The sequence below is a fragment of the Trachypithecus francoisi genome, unplaced genomic scaffold (assembly GCF_009764315.1).
Source record: "Trachypithecus francoisi isolate TF-2019V2 unplaced genomic scaffold, Tfra_2.0 Lachesis_group16, whole genome shotgun sequence".
In the NCBI taxonomy this organism is placed as follows: Eukaryota; Metazoa; Chordata; class Mammalia; order Primates; family Cercopithecidae; genus Trachypithecus; species Trachypithecus francoisi.
Window position 1 is genome coordinate 64,893,526 of NW_022681461.1, and position 23,590 is coordinate 64,917,115.

The window sequence follows — 23,590 nt, forward strand, 5'->3', positions numbered from 1 at the left end:
AACAAGGGGTGGTGGGGAAATGAGAAGGGAGAGATTAATTCCCACTCAAATCCAGGAATGTCTTTTAGAGAATGTGGCATTTTGGTTGGGGTTTGAAGGGCCAGGGAGGATCAGCAAGGGAATACTTCCAAAGCAAAGTAAAAATAGAACCTTGGTTAGTGCTTGCTAAATATTGGTCCTGAAGACAGAACACTCACATTCTCCCTCATTCCCGCTGTCTTATATACACAGACCTATCAAGACACACCCATACATAACCACAAATGCAAAAACACAGAAAATACACAAAAACACACACCAGTACACATGCACAGATTATTAAGACACAATGTATGAAAATAGATACAAGCTCCCATACTCATAAACTCACGCAGATACATACAATACTCATACATACAAGACTCACAAACATGTTTATGCATTCATACACAGCCCCCCCCCCCGCCACTGTTCATGCAGGAAAATAAATGCATGCTTTCATTAACATACACAGGTTCACTCATAAATCTCATCCTGCCGGTCTGGTTGAAGACCAATGACTAATGGGAAACCATACACAAAGCCAAACATCACGTAGGGGAGGCCGGGATTGGGTTAGCAGTGGGGCTTGGATTAAGTCCCATCAGATGACAAACCCGCCCTGCCTGGCTCCCCCTGGAAGCTGCTGAGCCGAAGCAGCAGCGCCTGACCTAGCTCGGATCCTGGGCGGATGATGCGAGGCTGCGTGTCCGAATTCCAGCTTGATCCAGGGTTTAATGTCATCCAGGGTCAAGCTCGGCTATTAGCCCCACCCCAATCCCTGCAATCAGCGGGAGGCTCTGGGGGCACTGAAGGGCTGTGGCCTGGGGCTGCTTTCTAATCCTAGGCTTGCCCTGGCGCAGAATGCTGAGAATAGTTAGCAATAATGAGGGTTACAAGAGTGGGCCAGGGGCTGGGCTAAACCCCTTATGTCCATGACTTAATTCTCACAACAGCTCTGTGAGCGGGGTGAGGGGTGTCCTATCATCTCCATTTTAGTGGTGAAAAAACCGCGCTCAAGCGACAAAACCATTCAGCAAGAGACATCGAGTTGAGGTTCAACTCTGTCTGATCCTATTCTTTCCAGGGTTTAGAGAAGTGTGCTTGCGAGACTGTCTCCTCCACGCAGGAAGCCTGCACCTTCTGCCCTGAGGGGTCTCCACCGCCCGGTCCCGCCCCCTCGTAAAGCCTGGCACACCACCTGGCCTACAGCAGGTTTCTGGTGAGGGCGTGGGTTTCGGTTCAGAGAGGGCCTCAGCTTCCCCATCTCTGAAATGGGAATGGCGGCAGAGACCTCGCAAGGCTGCGACCAGGCTCTCTGGAGCAGCAGAGAGCATGCTAAGCTCTACATCATCGCTGCCGCCGCCCTCTCCCATCGCAGGGTTCCCGCGTGGTCCCCGCCCGAGCCGGGGTACTGCGCCGGCGCCCCATTGTTCAGGAGGGCGGAGACGCTCCCGAGTGCTGATCCACCCCCGGGTCGTGCTTGCAGCCCGATGGAGCAGATGAGTAGGCCCGGCGTTGGCCGCATCCTTTGTCTGCTCCGCGGCGCCCGGTGCCCCAGGCCCGCGCCCCACTCCTTGGGCAGACAAAGCCGGGGCCGCCGCGAGCCCGGCGGGCTGTAGCTGGGCTCGCACCACCCTTCTCCCGCCTAACGGACCGCCCCCTCTCCTGGACGTCCTCTGATTGGCCCACGGGCCTACAAAGAGGCCGGGAAGCGGGAGGATCACGTGGGCGACCTTGGCCTCCCATTGGTTAGGAGCGGCTGCCAATCGAGGAGGGCGGACGGTCCGTGCTTGGTCCGGTCGCTCCCTCCGCGCTGGGGCCCGCCCGCGGGGCCGGCCGCCTGTCAGAGGGAGGTGGCGATGGTGCGCCCGGTGGCGGCGGCGGCTGCGGATGCTTCCTTGGTCGGATTGCAGCGAGGAGAAGATGACTGACCAACCGACTGGCTGAATGAATGAATGGCGGAGCCGAGCGCGCCATGAGGAGCCTGCCGAGCCTGGGCGGCCTCGCCCTGTTGTGCTGCGCCGCCGCCGCCGCCGCCTCAGCCGCCTCGGCGGGGAATGTCACCGGTGGCGGCGGGGCCGCGGGGCAGGTGGACGCGTCGCCGGGCCCTGGGTTGCGGGGCGAGCCCAGCCACCCCTTCCCTAGGGCGACGGCTCCTACGGCCCAGGCCCCGAGGACCGGGCCCCTGCGCGCCACCGTCCACCGACCCCTGGCTGCGACTTCTCCAGCCCCGTCCCCGGAGACCACCCCGCCTCGGACGACAGCCAGACCCGCTTCCACCACCTTTCAGGCGCCGCTCGGCCCCTCGCCGACTACCCCTCCGGCGGCGGAACGCACTTCGACCACCTCTCAGGCGCCGACCAGACCCGCGCCGACCACCCTTTCGACGATCACTGGCCCGGTGCCGACCACCCCTGTAGCGACCACCGTACCGGCGCCCACGACTCCCCGGACCCCGACCCCCGATCTCCCCAGCAGCAGCAGCAGCAGCGTTCCCCCGGCCCCACCTGCCACCGAGGCCCCCTCTTCTCCTTCTCCAGGTGAGTCCGGCGCTCCCTCTCGGGCAGGACCCGTCCTCACCCCAGCCCCGGCATCTAGGGTTGGGCTCTTGCCTATAATTTATCGTTTCTTGCCCCAAAGACTTCCCAGGTTCTGGCTCCGGAGGGGGGGATCCCAGCTCCAGCTAGTCCTCCTCCCGCCCCCGATCAATCTGGAAAGTCTTTTGTCCCCCGTGGGCTGTGCTTCCTCGGGAGGGGGTGGCTGCTGGGTGGAAGGCATCTCATCTTCTTCCCAACAGGGCTTTCTGGCCTTTTTCAGAGACCCAGAATGGGCGCCAACTTTTGGGTTGGGTTCGCGCACCCAGCCTCTCTGCCTGGGTTATTTGGGGAAGTTTGAAAGCCCGCATACTACCTCCTTCAACCACTGGGTCAAAAGCTGAGGGTAAGGAATTCCTCCCAAAGCTCCAGTTTCCCCGTTTATTTCTTCTTTATGTAAATATCAGATGTGTGTGTATGACAGGTGGAAGAAAGGTAGTGAGAGGATTTTGTTTACAAACAGTAGTAGGGACCACTTGAGGGCAAAACAATAAAACAAAAAAGGCATTGTAATTCATGTTGTCCCTGCACATAAGTGGAGTCAGTAGGTCATTTGGGACAGGTGTGTATCTAGGCTGAGCACATTTACAAATTAGGTTAAATCTCTTCCTCGCACCATTTTTTTCTTCCACAATTATAAGGTCAACATGTTTAGACAAATACACAATTTAAGCAAGGATGCCTATTTTTGTCTCCTTAAGCCAGGATGTTCAACTTTGCTGATGCTGATAAATGCCAATTTCTGTTTGAGCCCATGTAGAAAAAGCTTTTCTTGCTGAAGTCTTCAAGCAAAGTTAGAGACAACTCCTATTCTTTCCCTGTTTAAATCTAAAGTGGGCCTAGAACTAAAACAAACAAAACGAAAACCTACCTTGTCAAGATGTTGGGCAAAAGTTTCTGAGTTCTCTTGCTTTGAGTTGGGGTAGAGATTTGTCCAAATCGTTTGTCTAGCTGGATCTCTGACCTAAATCTTAGGCTTAGTGATTTACTGTGGAGTCAGGTATGGACTTTGGACTATAATTGAGTGTGTCGAGAATTTTCCCACACGGTTATGAGCCTTAATACAGTCTTGAGCCTTGGGTTGGAGCTTGACAATGACATAAGTAGGATTATTCACCCATAAAAAGCCAAGTGTGCATCTCTTCCAGCTTCAAGGAGCACATTAGCTAGCTGAGTTTTACCTGTAACCCCTTTTGGCTTTCATATAGAAAGACTGACATATTACTGAGAGACAGGAAGCATAGTGGTTGAGAGTATGGACTCTGGAGTTTATTCTTAGGTTTGAATCCTAGCTCTTCCCCTTGTTAGCTGTGTAAGCTTAGGCGGCTCACTGAAGTTCTTTGGACTCAGTTTCTTCGATTGTGAAATGAAGATAATATTATAGTAGTACTTACTTCATAAGGTTGCTGTGAAGACTGTTTTGTTTTTTTTGAGACAGGGTCTGGCTCTGTTGCCCAGGCTGAAGTGCAGTGGCGCAATCTTGGCTCACTGCAACCTCTGCTGCCTAGGCTCAAGCGATCCTCCCACCTCAGCTTCCTGAGTAGCTGAGACTACAGGCGTGAGTCACCATGCCCAGCTAATTTTTTGTATTTTTTGTAGAGATGAGGGCTCACTATATTGCCCAGGCTAGTCTTGAATTCCTGAACTCAAGCAATCCTCCTGCCTTGGCCTCCCAAAGTGCAAGGATTTCAGGCATGATTCACTGCACCAGGCCTGCTGGGAAGTTAATAAGTTAACACTTACTGTGTTTACAACAGTTCCTAGTGTAGAATAAGCTCCATGTGTGTTAGCTATGCTTATGACCAGGCCTGTGGGGGGTGTGTGTGTGTGTGTGTGTGTGTGTGTGTGTGTGTATAGAAAGCATTTGAGAAAACTATTAGGGACTTGTGGTGATTTTTATTTGTTTTAGTAAAATATAATAGAAAAAGAATGAATTAGATTCTCTGGAGTTTTAAGCATACAGTAGCATTTAAGAAGAAAGATCACTTTGGTTAGTATCTGATACGTAGATCTGTGTAATTCATCTTATTTTACTTTTAGTATTTTTATGTTGTTATTTTTCAACCACAGAGGTTACCCCTACTGGCAAAAAAATATAAACAACCAGAAGTCCACAAAGGAAAAAGGGAAAGTCACTCCTTCACTGCCTCCTAGTTTCAGTCAGTCCCTAGAGGTTACTACTGTTAGCAATTTGTCAGATCTTTTTCAGCTGTTTTCGCTGGGCATATATGAACATACACACAGGGTATTTAAAAATAGATTTTAAAAAATCAAAATGGAATAATTCTCTACGTGTTTTGCCACTTGTGGTATTCACTTGCTAGGTATCATGGACTTTTAACAAAAATGTCAGTATCTAGGGCCTACTTTATTCTTTTTAATAGTTGCATTTTCCAGGGTAAGAATGTATCATGATTTATTTAACCAAGCCCTTATTTATGGACACTTAGATTGCTTCTAGGCTTCACTTTAAAAAGCACAGAGAGGAAGCAGCACAGAGTATTTTTGTTAAGTCCATCATATATTTACTATATTCTCTAATACTTTCACTGGAGTTGCTTAGAATCCAATTCAGTTTAAACTGCAGTGAAGCCGGATTGAATAATATTTGTCATCTGAACTGTTCAAGGCTTTTAGTAATTTTCATGAACGAACATTATACTTATGTCTGTGGTGGTCTTTGGGTGAAAACTTTTTAGAAGGATGTCCAGTTTTGATAACTTTCCTGTTTTTTAAATATTAGGTAGTTTGTACTTCTCTGTGAATTCAGTCTGGATTGCCAGTATCTAGTTCTCAGCGTCTAAACTGACTTTACCATGATCTGATCAAGTATGGAGCATGGGCTCCAGTTTGCTTTAAACAGAAAACATCTCTTTGGCAGAAGGAAAACTTATAATTGAATTTGAGACAACTGGTTTGGCTTGCAAAGTTGGATTCCCTGGCATTTGAGAAGATGGTTGTACAGTATTTTTTAGTTTCAACGTTCCTGTAAGAACTAAGTGCCATTGATAATATATTATTTGATTGGATAGGTCTTATAGATGCTTTTTGAATTAATCATAATTTCTTTCATGGAGATCTAGCTGAGAGCTCTTGCCTGCCCCTCAATTAGGGCCCTTTTTTGTTTACATGGACACTGATCTGCAAACTGAAACTAATTGCCCAGCAAGCAGGCACTTTTTCTCCCACAAACCCAGCAAAACATTCAGCTGATTGGTTGGCTGGGTAGTACTTTTTTTTTTTTTTTTTTTGAGACGGAGTTTCACTCCTGTTGCCCAGCCTGGAGTGCAATGGCGCGATCTCGGCTCTCCACAACCTCCGTCTCCTGGATTCAAGCAATTCTCCTGCCCCAGTCTCCCGAGTAGCTGGGATTACAGGCATGAGCCACAAAGCCCAGCTAATTTTGTATTTTTAGTAGAGACAGGGTTTCTCCATGTTAGTCAGGCTGGTCTTGGGCTCCTGACCTCAGGTGATCCGCCCACCTTAGCCTCCCAAAGTGCTGGAATTACAGGTTGTGAGCCACAGCACCTGGTCCTGGGTAGGACATTTTAAGCAGGGTGAAGAGAGATGCTGTGATGCCAGAAGTAATAATAATCAATAAGACACTGAGGTAATGACAAATGTTTGTTTGTTTGTTTTTGAGACGGAGTTTCGCTCTTGTTGCCCAGGCTAGAGTGCAGTGGCGCGATTTCGGCTCACTGCAATCTCCACCTCCCGGGTTCAAGCGATTCTCCTGCCTCAGCTTCCTGAGTTGCTGGGATCACAGGTGCACACCACCATGCCCGGCTAATTTTTGTATTTTTAGTAGAGATGGGGTTTCACCACGTTGGCCAGGCTGGTCTCGAACTTCTGACCTCAGGTTATCCTCCCACCTCAGCCTCCCAAAGTGCTGGGATTATAGGCAAGAGCCATCGCGCGCTGGCCCAAATGTTTGATTTTTAAAATTATGGACCCTTAGGGTTAGACAGGACTTTAAATGCCACTACTTCCTAATGTGACTCTACATTTGAAGAAATATTTCCATAGGCTTAGCTGAAATTTCTTCTTTTAGTTAACTGATTGATCTGGCTCTGCCTGTTGGTACCATGCAGAAAAAGTTGACTGTCTCTGTGCCTTGACAGCTGTTACAGATTTGGGGACAGGGATCATGATCCCTCTCAGTCTGGGCTAAATAACTTCAGGTTCTTCAACTGGTCTTTATGTGACATGTTTTCAAATTTTCTCACTATCTTGGTTACTTCTCTTCTGTTTTTTTTGTTTGTTTGTTTTGAGATGGAGTTCCACTCTGTTGCCCAGGCTGGAATGCAGTGGCCCCGTCTCAGCTCATTGCAACCTCCGCGTCATGGTTTCAGGCAATTCTCCTGCCTCAGCCTCCTGAGTAGCTGGAATTATAGTGCATGCCACCACGCCTGGCTACTTTTTGTATTTTTAGTAGAGACAGGATTTCACCATGTTGGCCAGGCTGGTGTGGAACTCCTGACCTCAAGTGATCCACCCACCTCAGCCTCCGAAAATACTGGGATTATAGGCATGAGCCACTGTGCCTGGCCCTCTTCTAGTCTTTTTCAGTCTTTCTGTGTCTCTCCCAAAATGTGGAACAGAGCTGAATATAATACTCCAGATGTGCTCTAACCAGCTTGTAGCAGAGAGGGCAGTTGCCTCATTCCTTCTGGAAGGGGTACTGATGTTGGTGCGGTTAGTTCCTAATCACAGTAGCTTTTTGGCAGCCACATTATGTTGTTGACTCATTGAGCCCATTAAGATTGCTAAGGTCTATTAAAATTTATTTATTTTTAAATATGTGCTAGGTGAGTCTTCTTTCATTCTGGACTTGGAAATTCTTATAATTTTCTAAAGTATGATCTGAGACTTTTACTAAATTTATAAGATTGATTGTGTTAAATTCAATTATCCTTTTAGATCCCAAGTTTGTCAGTGTACTCCACCCAGTTTATTTGCATTTACCTACAGGGTGTTCCTATAGACAGAGTCTATGGACAAGTTAGGGCAGATTATTCTTACCTCATAGGGAAGAGTGAATTTACAAATGATAAAACAGTTTGGAAGGTAAAGGATAATAATTTAGATTAGTTTTGAAGGGTTTCTTTCAGCTCTAAAGTTCTGTGATGATTTGGTCTGCATGATTCAAGGCATATTTATGCCCCACAAATAATCTTAATTATTTCTTTGTTATCTAAGTGATGAGAATAGACTTTGTTTAAGCAAGCCCTAGAATTTAGAACTTGAAAACTCTGACTACCGTGACATGTAAACAAAATATTACAGATGGATTATTTATTTATTTATTTATTTTTGGAGACGGAGTCTTGCTCTGTCACCAGGCTGGAGTGCAGTGGCACCATCTTGGATCACTACAACCTCCGCCTCCCTGGTTCAAGCGATTCTCCTGCCTTAGCCTCCCGAGTAGCTGGGACTACAGGCCCTTGCCGCCACACCCAGCTAATTTATTTATTTCTTGTATTTTAGTAGAAGTGGGGTTTCACCATGTTGCCCAGGCTGGTCTCAAACTCCTGAGCTCAGGCAATCCGCCCACCTCGGCCTCCCAAAGTGCTAGGATTACAGGCATGAGCCACCACGCCCAGCCTGTTTTTTTTTTTTTTTTTGAGACAGAGTCTCAGTTGCCCAGGCCAGAGTGCAGTGGCACCATCTTGGCTCACTGCAGCCTCCGCCTCCCAGGTTCAAGCAATTCTCCTGTTTCATCCTCCTGAGTAGCTGGGACTACAGGCATGTGCCACCACACCCAACTAACTTTCTTGTATTTTTAGTAGAGATGGGGTTTCACCATGTTGGTCAGGCTGGTCTTGAACTCCTGACGTCAAATGATCTGCCTGGCTCAGCTTCCCAAAGTGCTGGGATTACAGGTGTGAGCCACCGCGCCCAGCAAAGATAGATTATATTTGAAAAAAACATCCTGGAAATGTAGGACCTTGGAATATAGGACCCTTCTAACTGTACTGGGAAATGTTTTCCTCATCCTAATATTCTCTAATACTAGATTCAGGATCTTACTTACTTGTGTTTCTTTAAGAAGATGCCATTTATTTTAAGGAAATACAAACTGTCTAGGTTTCAAAGTTAACATAGACCCACAGTCTTTTATCTAAAACCTCTGGGTTGGATGTGTTTCAGAATTTAGATTTTTTCATTTTTTCATAAATACATTCCAGTGAATTGGGGGCAGCATCTTGTAATCAAACACATTAAGATATCTGCAGCAAAATGCACATATCTTTACACTAAGTGGGATAAATAAAGACTACCAGTAGCCTTTGCTCAGGTCAGGTTTTATTTGCATTTGCTCAGGTCAGGTTTTGTTGCCAAATGTATTCAGGGTAGGTCAGATATTTGCCCCAAATGAGTTACAGGAAAATTTGTAGTTTCACAGCTTCTGGTATTGAGCATCAGATTTGAGGGATTGTGGACTATTGTAATAGTAATTACAAACACACTTACTATGTTCCTGGCACTGTTCTACGTGCCTTATATATATTAAGTCGTTTAATCTCCAAAACAGGAACTACTGAGTTAGTTACTATTATTATCCTCATTTTATAGATAAGGAAATTGAGTTCCATAGAAGCCCAGCTCTGGCAGAACCTACATTCAAACCTAGTGGGTCTAGCTCCAGAATCCATATTATTGGCATTTAAAGAAACCAACTGTCTAGAAGAGTAGGAAACCATTTTGCTAAAAATAATTGGTCCTTGGATATTAATCTGGGAATATTTCTACTCTTCCTTGGCTTTTACTGTCTTCATTCCACTGTGTGCTATTCATTCATCTCCCTGAATTTTCTTTCTTTCCTTTTTTTTTTTGTTTTTGTTTTTGTGTTTTTGAGACAGGGTCTCACTCTGTCTCCTAGGCTGGAGTACTGCGGCATGATCATGGCTCACTGCAGCCTCAACCTCCTGGGCTCAAATGATTCTCTCACCTCAACCTCCAGAGTAGCTGGGACTGCAGGCATGTACCACCACACCCAGCTAGTTTTTGTATTTTTAGTAGAGATGGGATTTTGCCATGTTGCCCAAGCTAGTCTGGAACTCCTGAACTCAAGCAATCCACCCACCTTGGCCTTCCAAAGTACTGGGAGTACAGGTGTGAGCCACCGCGCCCAGCCACCTCCCTGAATTTTCTGTTTGACAATGTTTTACAATTGTTATATTAAATTATAGCTCTTATTGTTTCATTAATTAGGTTCTAAGTTTCTCTGTGATGGAGAGATTTGTTTATATTTTTTGTGGGGCCCAGCCCAGGGACTTCTAAATATATCATACCTTATGCCTGGCCTAAGTGCTGAGGTTTCTGTAGAAATTCCTTAGTCTGATTAGTTTCTGGAGCAGCATAAACTCCAGAACATTAGTTTCAAATCTTCTGAATTATGTCCCCAGGAAGCCTCCTGCCTAGTTGAAAATTTACACATTGAAATAGTCTGACTAGAATTTTTTATCTTGATTTTTTTAAAAGACCCCTAAAATTAAAGCGTGTGTAACTTTTCATCTTAGTATTTCTAAACGTGTATATTAATTTCCAGATGTTCTGGCACCCTTATAAAAAGAATGGAAGAAAAGTATTGCAGTGCCCTTTTTACTGATGAGTCAATTATGGATGGAGAGAGTTCTGCCGTAGGGTACTTAATAGATCAGAAGAAAATAAAAATGTAAGACCTTGTTTAGCTGAAAGACAGTGTTAGATGATATTTTAACTTATAAATAGCTTTAATCCTTGATTTTTGCCTTTATCTTGATTTTCGTGTGTGTGTTTTTTTTAGGTGTGATACAAAAATCCTTATTAGTAATGTTGACATTATATTATAGGGACCGCTTCTTCTTGATCACTTAGTCTTTTTTCCAAGTATACATTTTGATTTATCTATTTTTCACTAGAAATGACTACCCTGAATGCCCTGGTAACTTTAAAGGAGGATTTCTAAAAATGTGATGAAGAAGATAAAGATTATGTCTGGTTGCCTACGTTTGAATCATAGTAAAGGTTTACTTAAAGTAATTATCCTTTTGGATGTATCTATGTGAGTACCTGTGATAAATTTGTATCAAATAATCTCTCTCATAACATCACTGTTCTACAGATAATTATTGTCAGAAAAAGTCTTTCCCTATTATTGTGTCTTCATTGGAAAAAAAAAAAAAAAACCCAGCACTTTGGGAGGCCGAGACGGGCGGATCACGAGGTCAGGAGATCGAGACCATCCTGGCTAACACGGTGAAACCCCGTCTCTACTAAAAATACAAAAAAAAATTAGCCGGGTGAGGTGGCGGGCGCCTGTAGTCCCAGCTACTCGGGAGGCTGAGGCAGGAGAATGGCGTGAACCCGGGAGGCGGAGCTTGCAGTGAGCTGAGATCCGGCCAGAGCACTCCAGCCTGGGCGACAGAGCGAGACTCCGTCTCAAAAAAAAAAAAAAAAAAAAACCTTCCTTCCATTCTCCTTGCTCATTTTTTTTCAATTTAAAGTCTTCTATCTGTTCCTCTCACTCATATCTTTTATTTTTAGCCCCATCTATTCTTTCCATGATCTTTAAGGAACCAAATTACCCTCTCTGTTTAACAATTTACCACTTTGTCCTCCTTCAGTGCTTCCTCAAAGCCTAATTCTTCCAAGATGTCTTTCTAGATGAACAAAAAGTCCTTGAAGATGTGTTAGTGTCAGCATGCATGGCGTTGAACAGTTTGCACTGAGAACAAAATCTGTCTTTCTCTGTGACTTTGACTTTTTTCCTGTTGATTTGTTTTTAGTCTAATTTAGATTATGAAGCCTTGTTAGTATGAAAATGTCATCATTTGTACCATATTCGGAACATGATATTCTCTCTTTTTGGAAAAAAATGGAGAAAATATTTTCTTTTTTCACTGGGGTCTTCTTTATTGTCCAGCTTACAACCCCCCATCCCCTGCCACCTTCTTCTGAGGAACAATAAAGAAAAAACTTTCATAACAGAAGTTATCTGGCTCTAAAAAAAATCAAGTACTTTGAATAAGGAGCAAATTTATTTTCCTATTTATGAATAACATGAGCTGTTTTTGTTGGTAGGTGGTTTTGAGATGCATACCAGTATAATTAATTTGGTTAAGAAACAAATGTTTGATCTTTTGAATGACAGAATTTCCCCATTAGAAATATAGTTAAAGTTAGTAGTGAACAGAGTGCTTTTAATATTAATAATTAACAAGTGTGCAGTGCACTATGGCTTACAAGGTGCTCTTAGAATGTCTAAGACCTTGCAATTCACATTTTGTTGATTTCTGCATATTATATTAATGAAAAGGGCTTATGTCCTCTGTTTGTACTCTTATTGGTAAATAGTGATCAAACCTTTATAGATTTTGGTGGGTTTCAGATTTGATATTTTGTATTTTAAACCATTGTCTTTTAAGTTGATTTTGTTAAGTATAAATCTTGGCTTGTTTAGCTGCCCGTATTTATATGATGAATAAATGGTATTTGGAGAAGAGGACTGCTTGCTTTATATTTTCTTTCCTAAACACTATACAGGGCTGAATGTTGTGGAAAGAGTCCAGAAGTAACTGAAAGTAAATGGTGACGGAAATAACAAGGTGAATTACAGAATTTGACTGGGAGGGCTCATATGAATTTCATTTCTTTTTTTTCTTTTTTTTGAGACGCAGTCTTGCTCTGTTGCCCAGGCTGGAATGCAGTGGCACGATCTCAGCTCACTGCAACCTCTGCCTCCTGGGTTCTAGCAATTATGCTGCCTCAGCCTTCCTAGTAGCTGGGATTACAGGTGCCTGCCACCATGTCTAGCTAATTTTTGTATTTTTAGAAGAGGTGGGGTTTTGCCATGTTGGCCAGGTTGGTCTGCTGACATCAAGTGATCTGCCTGCCTTGGCTGCCCAAAGTGCTAGGATTACAGGTGTGAGCCACCGTGCCTGGCCTGAATTTCATTTCTTTGTACTGAAATATTTACTTCTTTCCTAGTGTAAGAATGTCTTTGGAATTATCTTTTTTTTTTTTTTTTTTTTTTTAGAAAGAGTCTCACTCTGTCTCCCAGGCTGGAGTGCAGTGGTGCCATCTTGGCTCACTGCAACCTCTGCCTCTTAGGTTCAAGTGACTCTTCTGCCTCAGCCTTCCAAGTAGCTGGGATTACAGGTACCCATCACCACTCCCAGCTAATTTTTGTATTTTTAATGGAGATGAGGTTTCACCATATTGGCTAGGCTGGTCTCAAACTCCTGACCTTAGGTGATCCACCCGTCTCGGCCTCCCAAAGTGCTGGGATTACAGGCATGAGCCACTGCGCCTGGGCCAGAATCTCTTTGGAATTATCTTAGCCTGCTATTTCAGTTGTACTGCCTCAAATCAATGTTTTAATAGCAAAGAGACTTACACTGTCACCTCTCATTTTTAATCTGATATTTAATACTTTGGCAGGAAAGGTAACTAATGTTAACTGAGCACGTACTATATGCCTGATTACCTATAAGGATTTTTTTACTTACAGGATGTCATTTAATTCTTTTTTTTTTTTTTGAGACGGAGTCTCGCTGTGTCGCCCAGAGTCCAGTGGCCGGATCTCAGCTCACTGCAAGCTCCGCCTCCCGGGTTTACGCCATTCTGCCTCAGCCTCCCGAGTAGCTGGGACTACAGGCGCCCGCCACCTCGCCCGGCTAGTTTTTTTTTTTTTGTATTTTTTAGTAGAGACGGGGTTTCACCGCATTAGCCAGGATGGTCTTGATCTCCCGACCTTGTGATCCGCCCGTCTCGGCCTCACATAGTGCTGGGATTACAGGCTTGAGTCACCGCACCCGGCCTGTCATTTAATTCTTAAACAATACAGTGGTTAAATCTTATTAGCTTTACTTTATGACTGGCAAACACTGGGATTCAGATAGTTAAAGCAGTTTGCCCAAGCCTGTCAGGCTTACAGACTCCATGAAGGCAGGACTTCTGTTTGTTTTGTTCACAATTATACCTCTGCTGTCCAGCCCAGATAGATTCTTAATAAATATTTAGTGATTGAATTAGTGAAAAAGAAGGAACAGTTTGTAGGTATACTGGACATGCAGTGTATTCTTGAGGAAAATAATGTAATCATGCCTTTCTCTTTAGTTTAGAAATGAACATTTCTCTCACTCATAGTAATATGAGGAATAGTATGAGAACCTGCTTAGGGCAAGTGGAACTCCTTGAGATCTAGCTTATTATATTAATTATTCATTTTTTGTTATGTAACTTTTTCCCTTGTATTTTTCTTAAAGGAAGAACAACAATGGATAAATGAACATTTGATGACTTTTGTAGAAAGGGTAGCTAAGTTGCAAAAGCTGAGCACTTGTCTGTAAGATGTGGGATCCTAAGTTCTTTCATTAGTTCTTTTACTAGTTCTCCATCTAGTAAAAGCAAGTAGTTTCATCTGTTAAATGAGTTAGACTAGATTTGTGATTTTTAAACAGTATTATCTGGGGACTTAGGGTTCCTCAGATGTGTTTGGGAACCATTATAGGGAGTGGAGAGGCCAACAGGTCTACTTCTGGACCTTTCACGCCCAACTCTCACCTCTCACCTCCACATCACCACCCACACTTACATCAGCTCTTCTCTCGTTTGGCTTATATTTTGGATTTGCCCTTTCAGTAAAGATTTTTGGAAGAGGAATTCTCCTACTCTCACATTTTATGCTAAATTTGGTAATTTATGAACTTACATTAAAATGTTTACATTATATTAAGTAGCAATATGCATAAGAGGAGAGAAATATACCAAAATAATAACTGGTTAAATCTAAGTAATGGGATTATGGGTATTTTTAATTATCTTCTTTGTGTTTTTCTGAATTTTTAAAGTTTTTTCAATGACTATATCCAATTCTAATTTTATAGTCTTAAAAATAAATGAATAACATTTAAAAATGAATAAAAAGTTTTGATAAGCTTGGTAAGTCTTTACTTATATAAGATCAAGTCAGATGATATTACCCAGGGCGACTTATAATTTCTGTCATTGACTAAGCAAGTTTGATCTATATCGGGGTATTTGTTTAAGTGAGTCAGGGTTTTGAAGAAAGGAAACTATTCCCGAGGGCTGACAAATCTTAAACATAGAGTAGGAATGACATATCTAAAATTTGGTACCTTTAGGCAAAGTTTAACTGAGATCTTCAGCAGAGGCTGAAAATTGAGAGCTGACTCTTTCTCCATTTCATTTTGTCTAGATAATTTTTTAATTAATTAAATTATTTATTTATTTATTTTTCGAGACAGAGTCTCGCTCTGTCACCCAGGCTGGAGTATAGTGGCATGATCTCGGCTCACTGCAAGCTCTGCCTCCCGGGTTCACGCCATTCTCCTGCCTTAGCCTCCCGAGTAGCTGGAACTACAGGCGCCCACCACCAAGCCTGGCTAATTTTTGTATTTTTAGTGGAGATGGGGTTTCAGCGTGTTAGCTAGGATGGTCTCAATCTCCTGACCTTGTGATCCACCTGCTCGGCCTCCCAAAGTGCTAGGATTACAGGCAAGAGCCATCGTGTCCCGCCTTGTCTAGGTAATTTAAAGCATGCACTTTAACGTTACTTAAAGTAGCTTTTTGAAATCGATCTTTTTTTTTTTTTTTTTGAGACGGAGTCTCGCTCTGTCGCCTAGGCTGGAGTGCAGTGGCCGGATCTCAGCTCACTGCAAGCTCCGCCTCCCGAATTTACGCCATTCTCCTGCCTCAGCCTCCGGAGTAACTGGGACTACAGGCGCCCACCACCTCGCCTGGCTAGTTTTTTTGTATTTTTTTAGTAGAGACGGGGTTTTACCGTGTTAGCCAGGATGGTCTCGATCTCCTGACCTCGTGATCCACCTGTCTCGGCCTCCCAAAGTGCTGGGATTACAGGCTTGAGCCACCGCGCCCGGCCTTTGAAATCGATCTTGTTTAGATTGTGCAAAGTTTGAATTCATGGCATTTTTCATAGTCTTTATCAATATATTTGATTATTTCTTCCTTAAAGTTACTGAGCCCCCAAAAGTTTGGTTTCAGTCTGTCCATATGTTTTCCAATTAGAGCAGATGGGATTGCTGTTATAGTGGTAATATAACAGCTGTTCTATATGATACCTCACCAGGGAGACAGCTAAGCTCTAAGGGAAGGGGACATTTATTCATCTGGAAAAAGGAATGCATTCTGCCTACTCGCAGGGAAAGTGATAAGGAGTAGGAATGTTGTCAACCTGGCTGGAGAATGTTAAATAACCTTTATTTACTAAATATTAGGCCCTTTAGATAACTGAGTCTGAAAACTTATTTCAGTCTTGCATACTTCCAAGAAACTGGCATATTATCACAGATCTTATTAGATTTTTATCATTTATTTTTTAATAATCTAGTGCTTTTACTTTATGTGAGCAAAAGGAAGAGATGAGAAGTAGTAGCGTTGTTAACTACAAGGAGGATATCATATTTCCTACTCCCTTTTAAATTTGGAATTTTTTTTTCTTTTTCTTGAGACAGGGTCACACTCTGTCACCCAGCCTGGAATGCAGTGGCGTGATTGTGGCTCACTGTAGCCTTGACCTCCCGGGTTCAAGTGATCGTCTCACCTCAGCCTCTCAAGTAGCTGGGACTACAGGCATGCGCCACCATGCCTGGCTAATTTTTTGTAAACATTAATTTCTTTTTTTTTGTAGAGACAGGGTTTCACCACGTTGCCCAGGCTGATCTCAAATTCCTGGGCTCAAGCAATCAGCCCACCTCATTCTTTGGTGTTGAGATTACAGGCGTAAACCACCGTGCCTGGCCTGGAAATGGTCTTTAAAGATAAAATTTCTTTAAAAATATTCTAGGAAAAGTTTAGATGTTATTCACTCTGAAGGAAATTGGATAATTTGAATAGGTTTTTAGATTCTCTTAAGTCCTATTAATCATTATAGGGATCAGGAAGAGTTATTGGAAATAATGGGGGGAAAGGACTTACTTTCCAGTATATTTATCCTGTTGTGTTTGTTTATTGAGTCTTGATGAGAGGAAGGCATTGGATTTTTTCCGCTGTAGATTTTTCTGTGATTTTATATTTATTGTAATCCTAGAGTGTGTTTTATCAGTTCTATATGAATAGCACTAACAGTATAGTCCCACCATCTATTGATGTTGTGTGGGTTATTGAATAGTTATAAAGTGTACCAAAAACCCAAAGCAATCTAGCTATTGTGTATTATTATACTAAATTGTTGGTGTATTGCCTGCAAACCTATCCTGTTCAACTGGTTTTAGTTTTTAAGTTAGTTTGTTGCTTCAACTTGTCCACAAAGGCAGGGCTGGAAGGTCCAGCTAATCAGTGGAATCGAAGTCAGAAGAACTAAATTGTAGTCTTTCTATTCACTTTTTGAGTTATTGAATACATTTTTTGATGACTCTATGACTTAGTTTCCCAGACTATAAAATGAAACTTAATTCCAGTCACCAGTGGTTTTTGAGAAGTAACACATGTAAACTACTTTCGACTTTCTCAGACATAAAGGCTTTAATATTCTTTCCAGATTACATGGTTTATATTAGCTTATAATATAATGTGATCAAGATAGCTTTGATTAAACACAACAAAGAAATAAACACATGCATTTATATATGGCTTCTTTACACAAAATATATTTTTATGCTATTTTGTAGTTGACATATTTGTATAATTTAAAAATTATGGTATTTTCCAAAGGTTTGGGGTCCTTTAGTATTATTTTTCTTCCCCACTACCTTGAGAAAACAAAATAATCTTTATCTCATATTAAACTCACAACATACATAAGTTGTGCTTTATATAATATTATTTTTGGTTGATCTGTTTAGAATGGATTCTACTTACTTTTGTTGGTTTTTTTTTTTAAGAAACAAAGTCTTACTCTTTTACCCAGGTTGGAGTACAGTAGTGTGATTATAGCTTACTGCAGTCTCGAACTCCTGGGCTCGGGTGATCCTCCCATATCAGCCTCCTGAGTAGTTGGGACTACAGGCATGTGCCACCATGCTCAGCTAATTAAAAAAAAAAATTGTAGACATGGGGTCTCGCTATATTGCCCAGGCTGGTATTAAACTCCTGGCTTCAAGCAGTCTTGCCACCGCAGCCTCACAAAGTGTTGGCATTACAGGTGTGAGCCACTGCACCTGGCCAGTTTTTTTACAATTATAAAAATAATCGATGTTCATTTTCTACAATGTTTATTGTAGAAAACATAAAGAAATGTGAAAACAGAACATGAACCCAGAGATAACTAAAAGTAATTATTTAGTGGTAACTATGGAATATTTTTAACATCAATATTTTAACCCCCTCCCTGCCATTGAGATAATTCTGTTTGGAAGTATTGCTTTGAAACCACTCTTTAACATATTTGAAACATTTTAATGTTTTGAAGTGGGACATCTTTCAAATGGAAATGAAAGTAGTACTGTTGGTACTATTATTGTTATTTAAATTATCAAACTTTAAGTGCTTACTATGTTCAATTTACTATGTTAGGTGTCTTAATAGAGAAAAAAGCTGTCCCATAAAGCTTTTTTAAAATCACTGATTGAGTTTAATATTTTATTACTGCATATATTGCTTCATTTCTCACAATAATAAATGAGATCACTTACTTGTTGTGAAAACAGAGGTGCAAGTAGGATTTAACACTCTTCTGAAGACAAATATAAGACAGATCAAAATGTGAAAAAATTCACCACATTTAAATTATTTGTCATGTCACCAAAAAGAACATAAATCTATTTTGATCTAAGACTCCATATGATGCTTTACTCGAGACTTGGTACTCCTTGACAGAATCAAGTCTGTGACTGTTTTTCTTGTGTCTGCTCCAGCACAAACATGATTTGTCTTTGGTTCACATGGCCCCTGAAAGCCCAAAGCAGCCTGGAACAAAGCCAGGCATTTGGTATTTTTCAATACTGTGGTGAGAGAAGACAAGGTACCCATCTGCCTGGCTTATGCATTGCTAAAAGGCCTAGGTGCTACCCTAAAGAATATGCCAGAGAATAACTCTGGCCTTTAGGAAACTGGTAGTAATTCTTCTCTGAATTTTGAAGTTTGAAATCCAAGCTGTAATGAATCATAGTGTTATTGAGAGAGGATTAAATTGATCAATGCATGCAAAACCCTTAATTCAGCAGTGCTTAACAACCAGCACATACATTAATAATCAGCACATAGTAAACACTCAAAACAGTTTTTGAAAAGCAGGGATTTTTCAAAGACAGCAGTAGAACTTTGTCTGCTAATTCTAGATTAATTAATTTACCAACTTCTATCATATAATCCGTAGACTGGTAACACGTTGGTAATCAGAAATACTTGCATATCAACTCTCTAATAGGTGGTTCTAAGATGGAGGGTAGGAACAATATGCTTGAGGCAAAGGCTACCTCCTATCCTTCCAGAATGGCCCAGGTCAAGCTAGAATTATCCTGTGTCATGTTGCCAGATACAACAGTAATGATACTGCTCAGAACTGGACTAAATGGAAGACATTTTAAAAAGGCAAATGCAAAGATGGGAATCCCCAAAACAGCCATTGTCCAGTGGGTATATACTCCTTGGGATCTTATGTAGGCCCTAGCTACAAATGACCTAGTAAAGTAAAACTAAAATTGGGCTTATAGAAAGATGTTACCACTCAGTTTTATGTTGGTAGCACATTGATATACACCTATTATAATCTATTAAAACTTATACTTTCTAACCTTACATAGTTGCATACAGGTGCAAGTCACATAATCTTCCTGGGCTTCTATACTATCTTCTGAAACATGAGTATAATAGTAACCTACCAAATAGGGTTCTTGGGTGTTGGGCCTAGAATTCAAAACTAGCCCTCTGACTCAAATCTGTGCCCCTTTTTTCCTTTGATGAAACTGTGCTGCATTGCCAAAGCAGATGGGAGTAGCAGAAAATGAAGTAAAGCATTTAGTAGTTATAGAGCACATTTTGGGTTCTGTTTTTTTTTTTTTTACCTCCCCTATCCTCCTCCAGCAAACTCATGCATTTTCTCTCTCAGCACTGGTTCTGAGATGTACACAGTGATCCAGGTTTGCTTTCAGTAGCTACTGTGAAAATCAAAATTAGATCGAAGAGTGTTTCTTGAAGGCAGATATGGGTGAGGAGTGGAGGTTGGGAGAGGAGATAATGGTGGAAATTAAATGAGGGTAAGCAGGTAGAAAAGCATGGCAAATATAAAGCAGAACTGAATAGTAACTATGTGATTGTCTATTCAGCACAAAGAGGATTGGTGCTAACAAGAGACAATGTAATGCTTATCAACATTTAGCAATAATACCACATACTGTGAAATGATAGTATTGATTGTTTGTGACTTGACAATAAAACCTTTCATCTTTAACATAATATGGACTCTAGACGAAGATGCTAATGCATAACAATATTTTGTAAAAAAAAAAAAAAGCAGGTGACATTCGATTATATAAAAGTCATAGAATAGGCTGGGTGCGGTGGCTCATGCCTATAATCCCAGCACTTTGTGAGGCTGAGAGGACCAGATCACTTGAGCCCAGAAGTTTGAGACCCGCCCGGGGAACATGGTGAAAATCCTTCTCTACAAAAAATGCAAAAACTAGCTGGGTATAGTGACTTGCACCTGTAGTCCCAGCTACTTGCGAAGCTGAGGTGGGAGGATTGCTTGCGCCCAGGAGGCAGAGGTTGCAGTGAACCAAGATCATCCCACTGTACTCCAGCCTGGGTGACAGAGTGAGACCCTGTCTTCAAAAAAAGAAAGAAAGGTCATAGAATATCAGACTTGCAAATGTGATTCATACTCTGCCAGTCATTTCAGCGTGCATTTCCCTTCCCTATTTTGTAAACTTCCCTCCTTACTGAAAGGTTAGTTATCTCTCAGATGAGACAAAGGAGCAGCTGTTGTTCAACTCTAGACCCGACCTCATTTAATCTAGTTGGAAAACATATTGACAGATGATATGCAAAATTTTGGAGGATTTATTAGAAAGAATGAAATAGCTTCAGTTTGGTATCCATACTGAGCAATAACAATAATATTACATCCTACAGGTACATAAGTATAGTGGTCAGATCATACTATACAACTACAGATGTGGAGAATACATATATAATGCAAAACCTAATCATATTTGCCTAGTCATTTAATATAGTATTTATGTTTCGCTATAATTGTCCTATTACTCACTATTAAAGTGAGCCCAGCCCATACAACTAAAGTTCTTTGGTATGATTTAAAACTCCGAGATGTCTGCCATCCTCATTTCCTGTACTCTTCCCCTTGTGCTTTACACTCTAGCAGACTCAAATGGCTTATATTTTCCTTCAAGTACTATGCTTATATTCATTATCATTATTAATAAAGCAATCATCTGTGAAGGTCTTACTCTTTGTCAGATACTAAAAGCGTTAAATGAATTTCCATGACCTCATTTAATTATCAAAAGAACCTAATAAAAAATTTGTATTATTATCCCCACTCTACCAAGCAGGAATTGAGGTTTTGAGAGTTTAAATACACAAAGCAGGGTTTCATAGCTAGTACAATGTAAAGCCTTGATTCAAATTCAGATCTGTTTAGCCTTAGAGCTGCCTATCCTAATCACTAAGTTAACTAGACTCTCCTTTTTTTGCATATGCTGTTCCCTCTACCTGGGATGCCCTACTCTTCAGTTTCAATAGGGGTCTTAATTCTAAGCAATAGAAATCATTTATTGATTCAATTAGGATTGAAATTTGTTAAAAGGATATTGAGGAGTTCACACAATCTCCAGAGGTACCAAATTCAGGCCATGGAGTTAGAGGTAATAGTCAGTTGTGTCCATTGAATATATTATGCCACTGACATCACCACTCACACTGCTAACCTTGGGTACTGGATGTAAGAACAAGTGCTACTGCCACTTGTCATACTCCATCCATCTCCCTGTTTGCCACCAGAGAGAGGGCCTCCTGTTCATTCCTTTGAATCATTAGTTTCTAATTCCAAGCCAGGTAAAGGTGCATCTGATTGTTGGAACCTCAATGACTGGCCCATGGCCTGGCTGCAGGGAAGGCCAGGAAAACAAGAATCTGGCATTATGAACCTATGTGATGGGGTATCAAGCCTTAAAATATGGAGAATTCCTCCAAATAGGAAGGGATCCTGAGAATGGTGAGAAATTATACTATGATACTAGGCTGCTAAAAAGAATGACACATGTCTACCCGCACCCTTTCTTTGGCTACCTGCAAACTTATTTGTCCTTTAAAAACATCCTTGCAGCCTCCTATTATAACTTTTTTTTTTTTTTTTTTTTGAGACGGAGTCTCGCTCTGTCGCCCAGGCTGGAGTGCAGTGGCCGGATCTCAGCTCACTGCAAGCTCTGCCTCCCGGGTTTACGCCATTCTCCTGCCTCAGCCTCCCGCGTAGCTGGGACTACAGGCGCCCGCCACCTCGCCCGGCTAGTTTTTTTGTAGTTTTTAGTAGAGACGGGGTTTCCCCGTGTTAGCCAGGATGGTCTCGATCTCCTGACCTCGTGATCCACCCGTCTCGGCCTCCCAAAGTGCTGGGATTACAGGCTTGAGCCACCGCGCCCGGCCCTCCTATTATAACTTATACTTTCTAACATTACATCATTTTTTATTACTTGCTTTTTTTTTTTTTTGAGATGGAGCCTTGCACTGTCACCCAGACTGGAGTGCAGTGGTGTAATCTTTGCTCACTGCAACCTCCACCTCCCAGATTCAAGCGATTCTCCTGCCTCAGCCTCCCGAGTAACTGGGATTACAGGCGCCCGCCACAACTCCTAGCTAATTTTTTGTATTTTTAGTAGAGTCAGGGTTTCACCATTTTGGCCAGGCTGCTCTTGAACTCCTGACCTCGTGATTTGCCCACCTCGGCCTCCCAAAGTGCTGGGATTACAGGAATGAGCTACCGCGTCCGGCCTTTTGATTACTTGCTTTTTTAAGGCTTCTTAAGTATTACTTGTCTATGTAACTGACTCCTCTATACCTTTTCTCAAGTATGCTGTAGGCTATGTCTTATTGATGGTGGCACTCCCTAACATGTACATAGGATAGTGTTCAGCATGTAGTAAATACTAAATAAATGATTGAACAGCATTAGTGCATAAATTGTCCCTACTCACCACTAGCACTAGAATGTAAGGTCCATAACAGGCAGGGGTTTTTGTCTTTGTCTCTCTCTCTGTCTCTCTGTCTTTCTCTCTCTCTCTTTTTTAAACCACCATATGGCCAGCACCTAGATTAATTCCTAGCATGTGGTAGGTCTGTGGTAAATATTTGTTAATGAATATTCCTAAATAGTAAATTATTTATCTCTAGGAGTGATGCTGTCAAAAAGGCCTTTGAATGTGAATGAGAAATTCAAAGCACCATATTATAATATACAACTAGACCACAAACAATGAGGACAGAAACCACCTTATTCATCTTTGGTTACCTCTTCTTCCTATCCAGAAACATAACCAGAAAAGGGCAATTTGAAATTCTTTCCTAGACCTCCCATGATAGTCACTATCCTCAAAAATTGACTGAAGTACCTACCATACCTGCTAAACATGAAACATTCTTTTTGGTCTCCTTTTGTATATAACCAGCTATATCCTGAGATTGCATCTACTCTGGGAAGAAAAGGCTGTTGGGCAAACTGTCTTGTACTTATGTTTAAAAAAGTAGAATAACCTAGGGCAGTAGCATCTCACTTTGAAGAAATGAAGAAGTGGAGGTCCGTAATTGTGAAATGATTCATATAAATGTAAAATACTTAGAATTCCTGGCATAAATTGGCCTTCTAAATATTAGCTGTACTTTTTATTGTATATTGAAAACTTAGTATTGGAGTTTTTACTTCACTGCTTCCAGTCCTTTTAAATTCATTACCTCTAATCCTCTCAATTCTGTTGATAAACAGTGTTACCCTAGTTTACAAATAAAGAACCTGAATCTAAGATGAGGTTAAGTTGTTTGCCCAAAGGTTACACAGC

General features: G+C 41.9%; 1 protein-coding gene across 2 annotated transcripts in view; it reads left to right on the top strand.

The window, feature by feature from the left end:
- The first annotated feature begins 1,823 nt into the window (after positions 1 to 1,823).
- Positions 1,824 to 23,590, top strand: part of MEGF9 (multiple EGF like domains 9) — a 119,646-nt gene continuing 97,879 nt past the window's right edge. The window contains exons 1-2 of one of the 2 annotated variants that reach the window (XM_033237636.1): positions 1,824 to 2,561; positions 2,839 to 2,961. In XM_033237636.1, coding sequence (XP_033093527.1) covers positions 1,973 to 2,561; positions 2,839 to 2,961 — 712 coding nt within the window. In that variant the 5' untranslated portion in view covers positions 1,824 to 1,972. The remainder of the gene's footprint in view (positions 2,562 to 2,838; positions 2,962 to 23,590) is intronic. The other variant, XM_033237637.1, reaches the window with a different exon arrangement.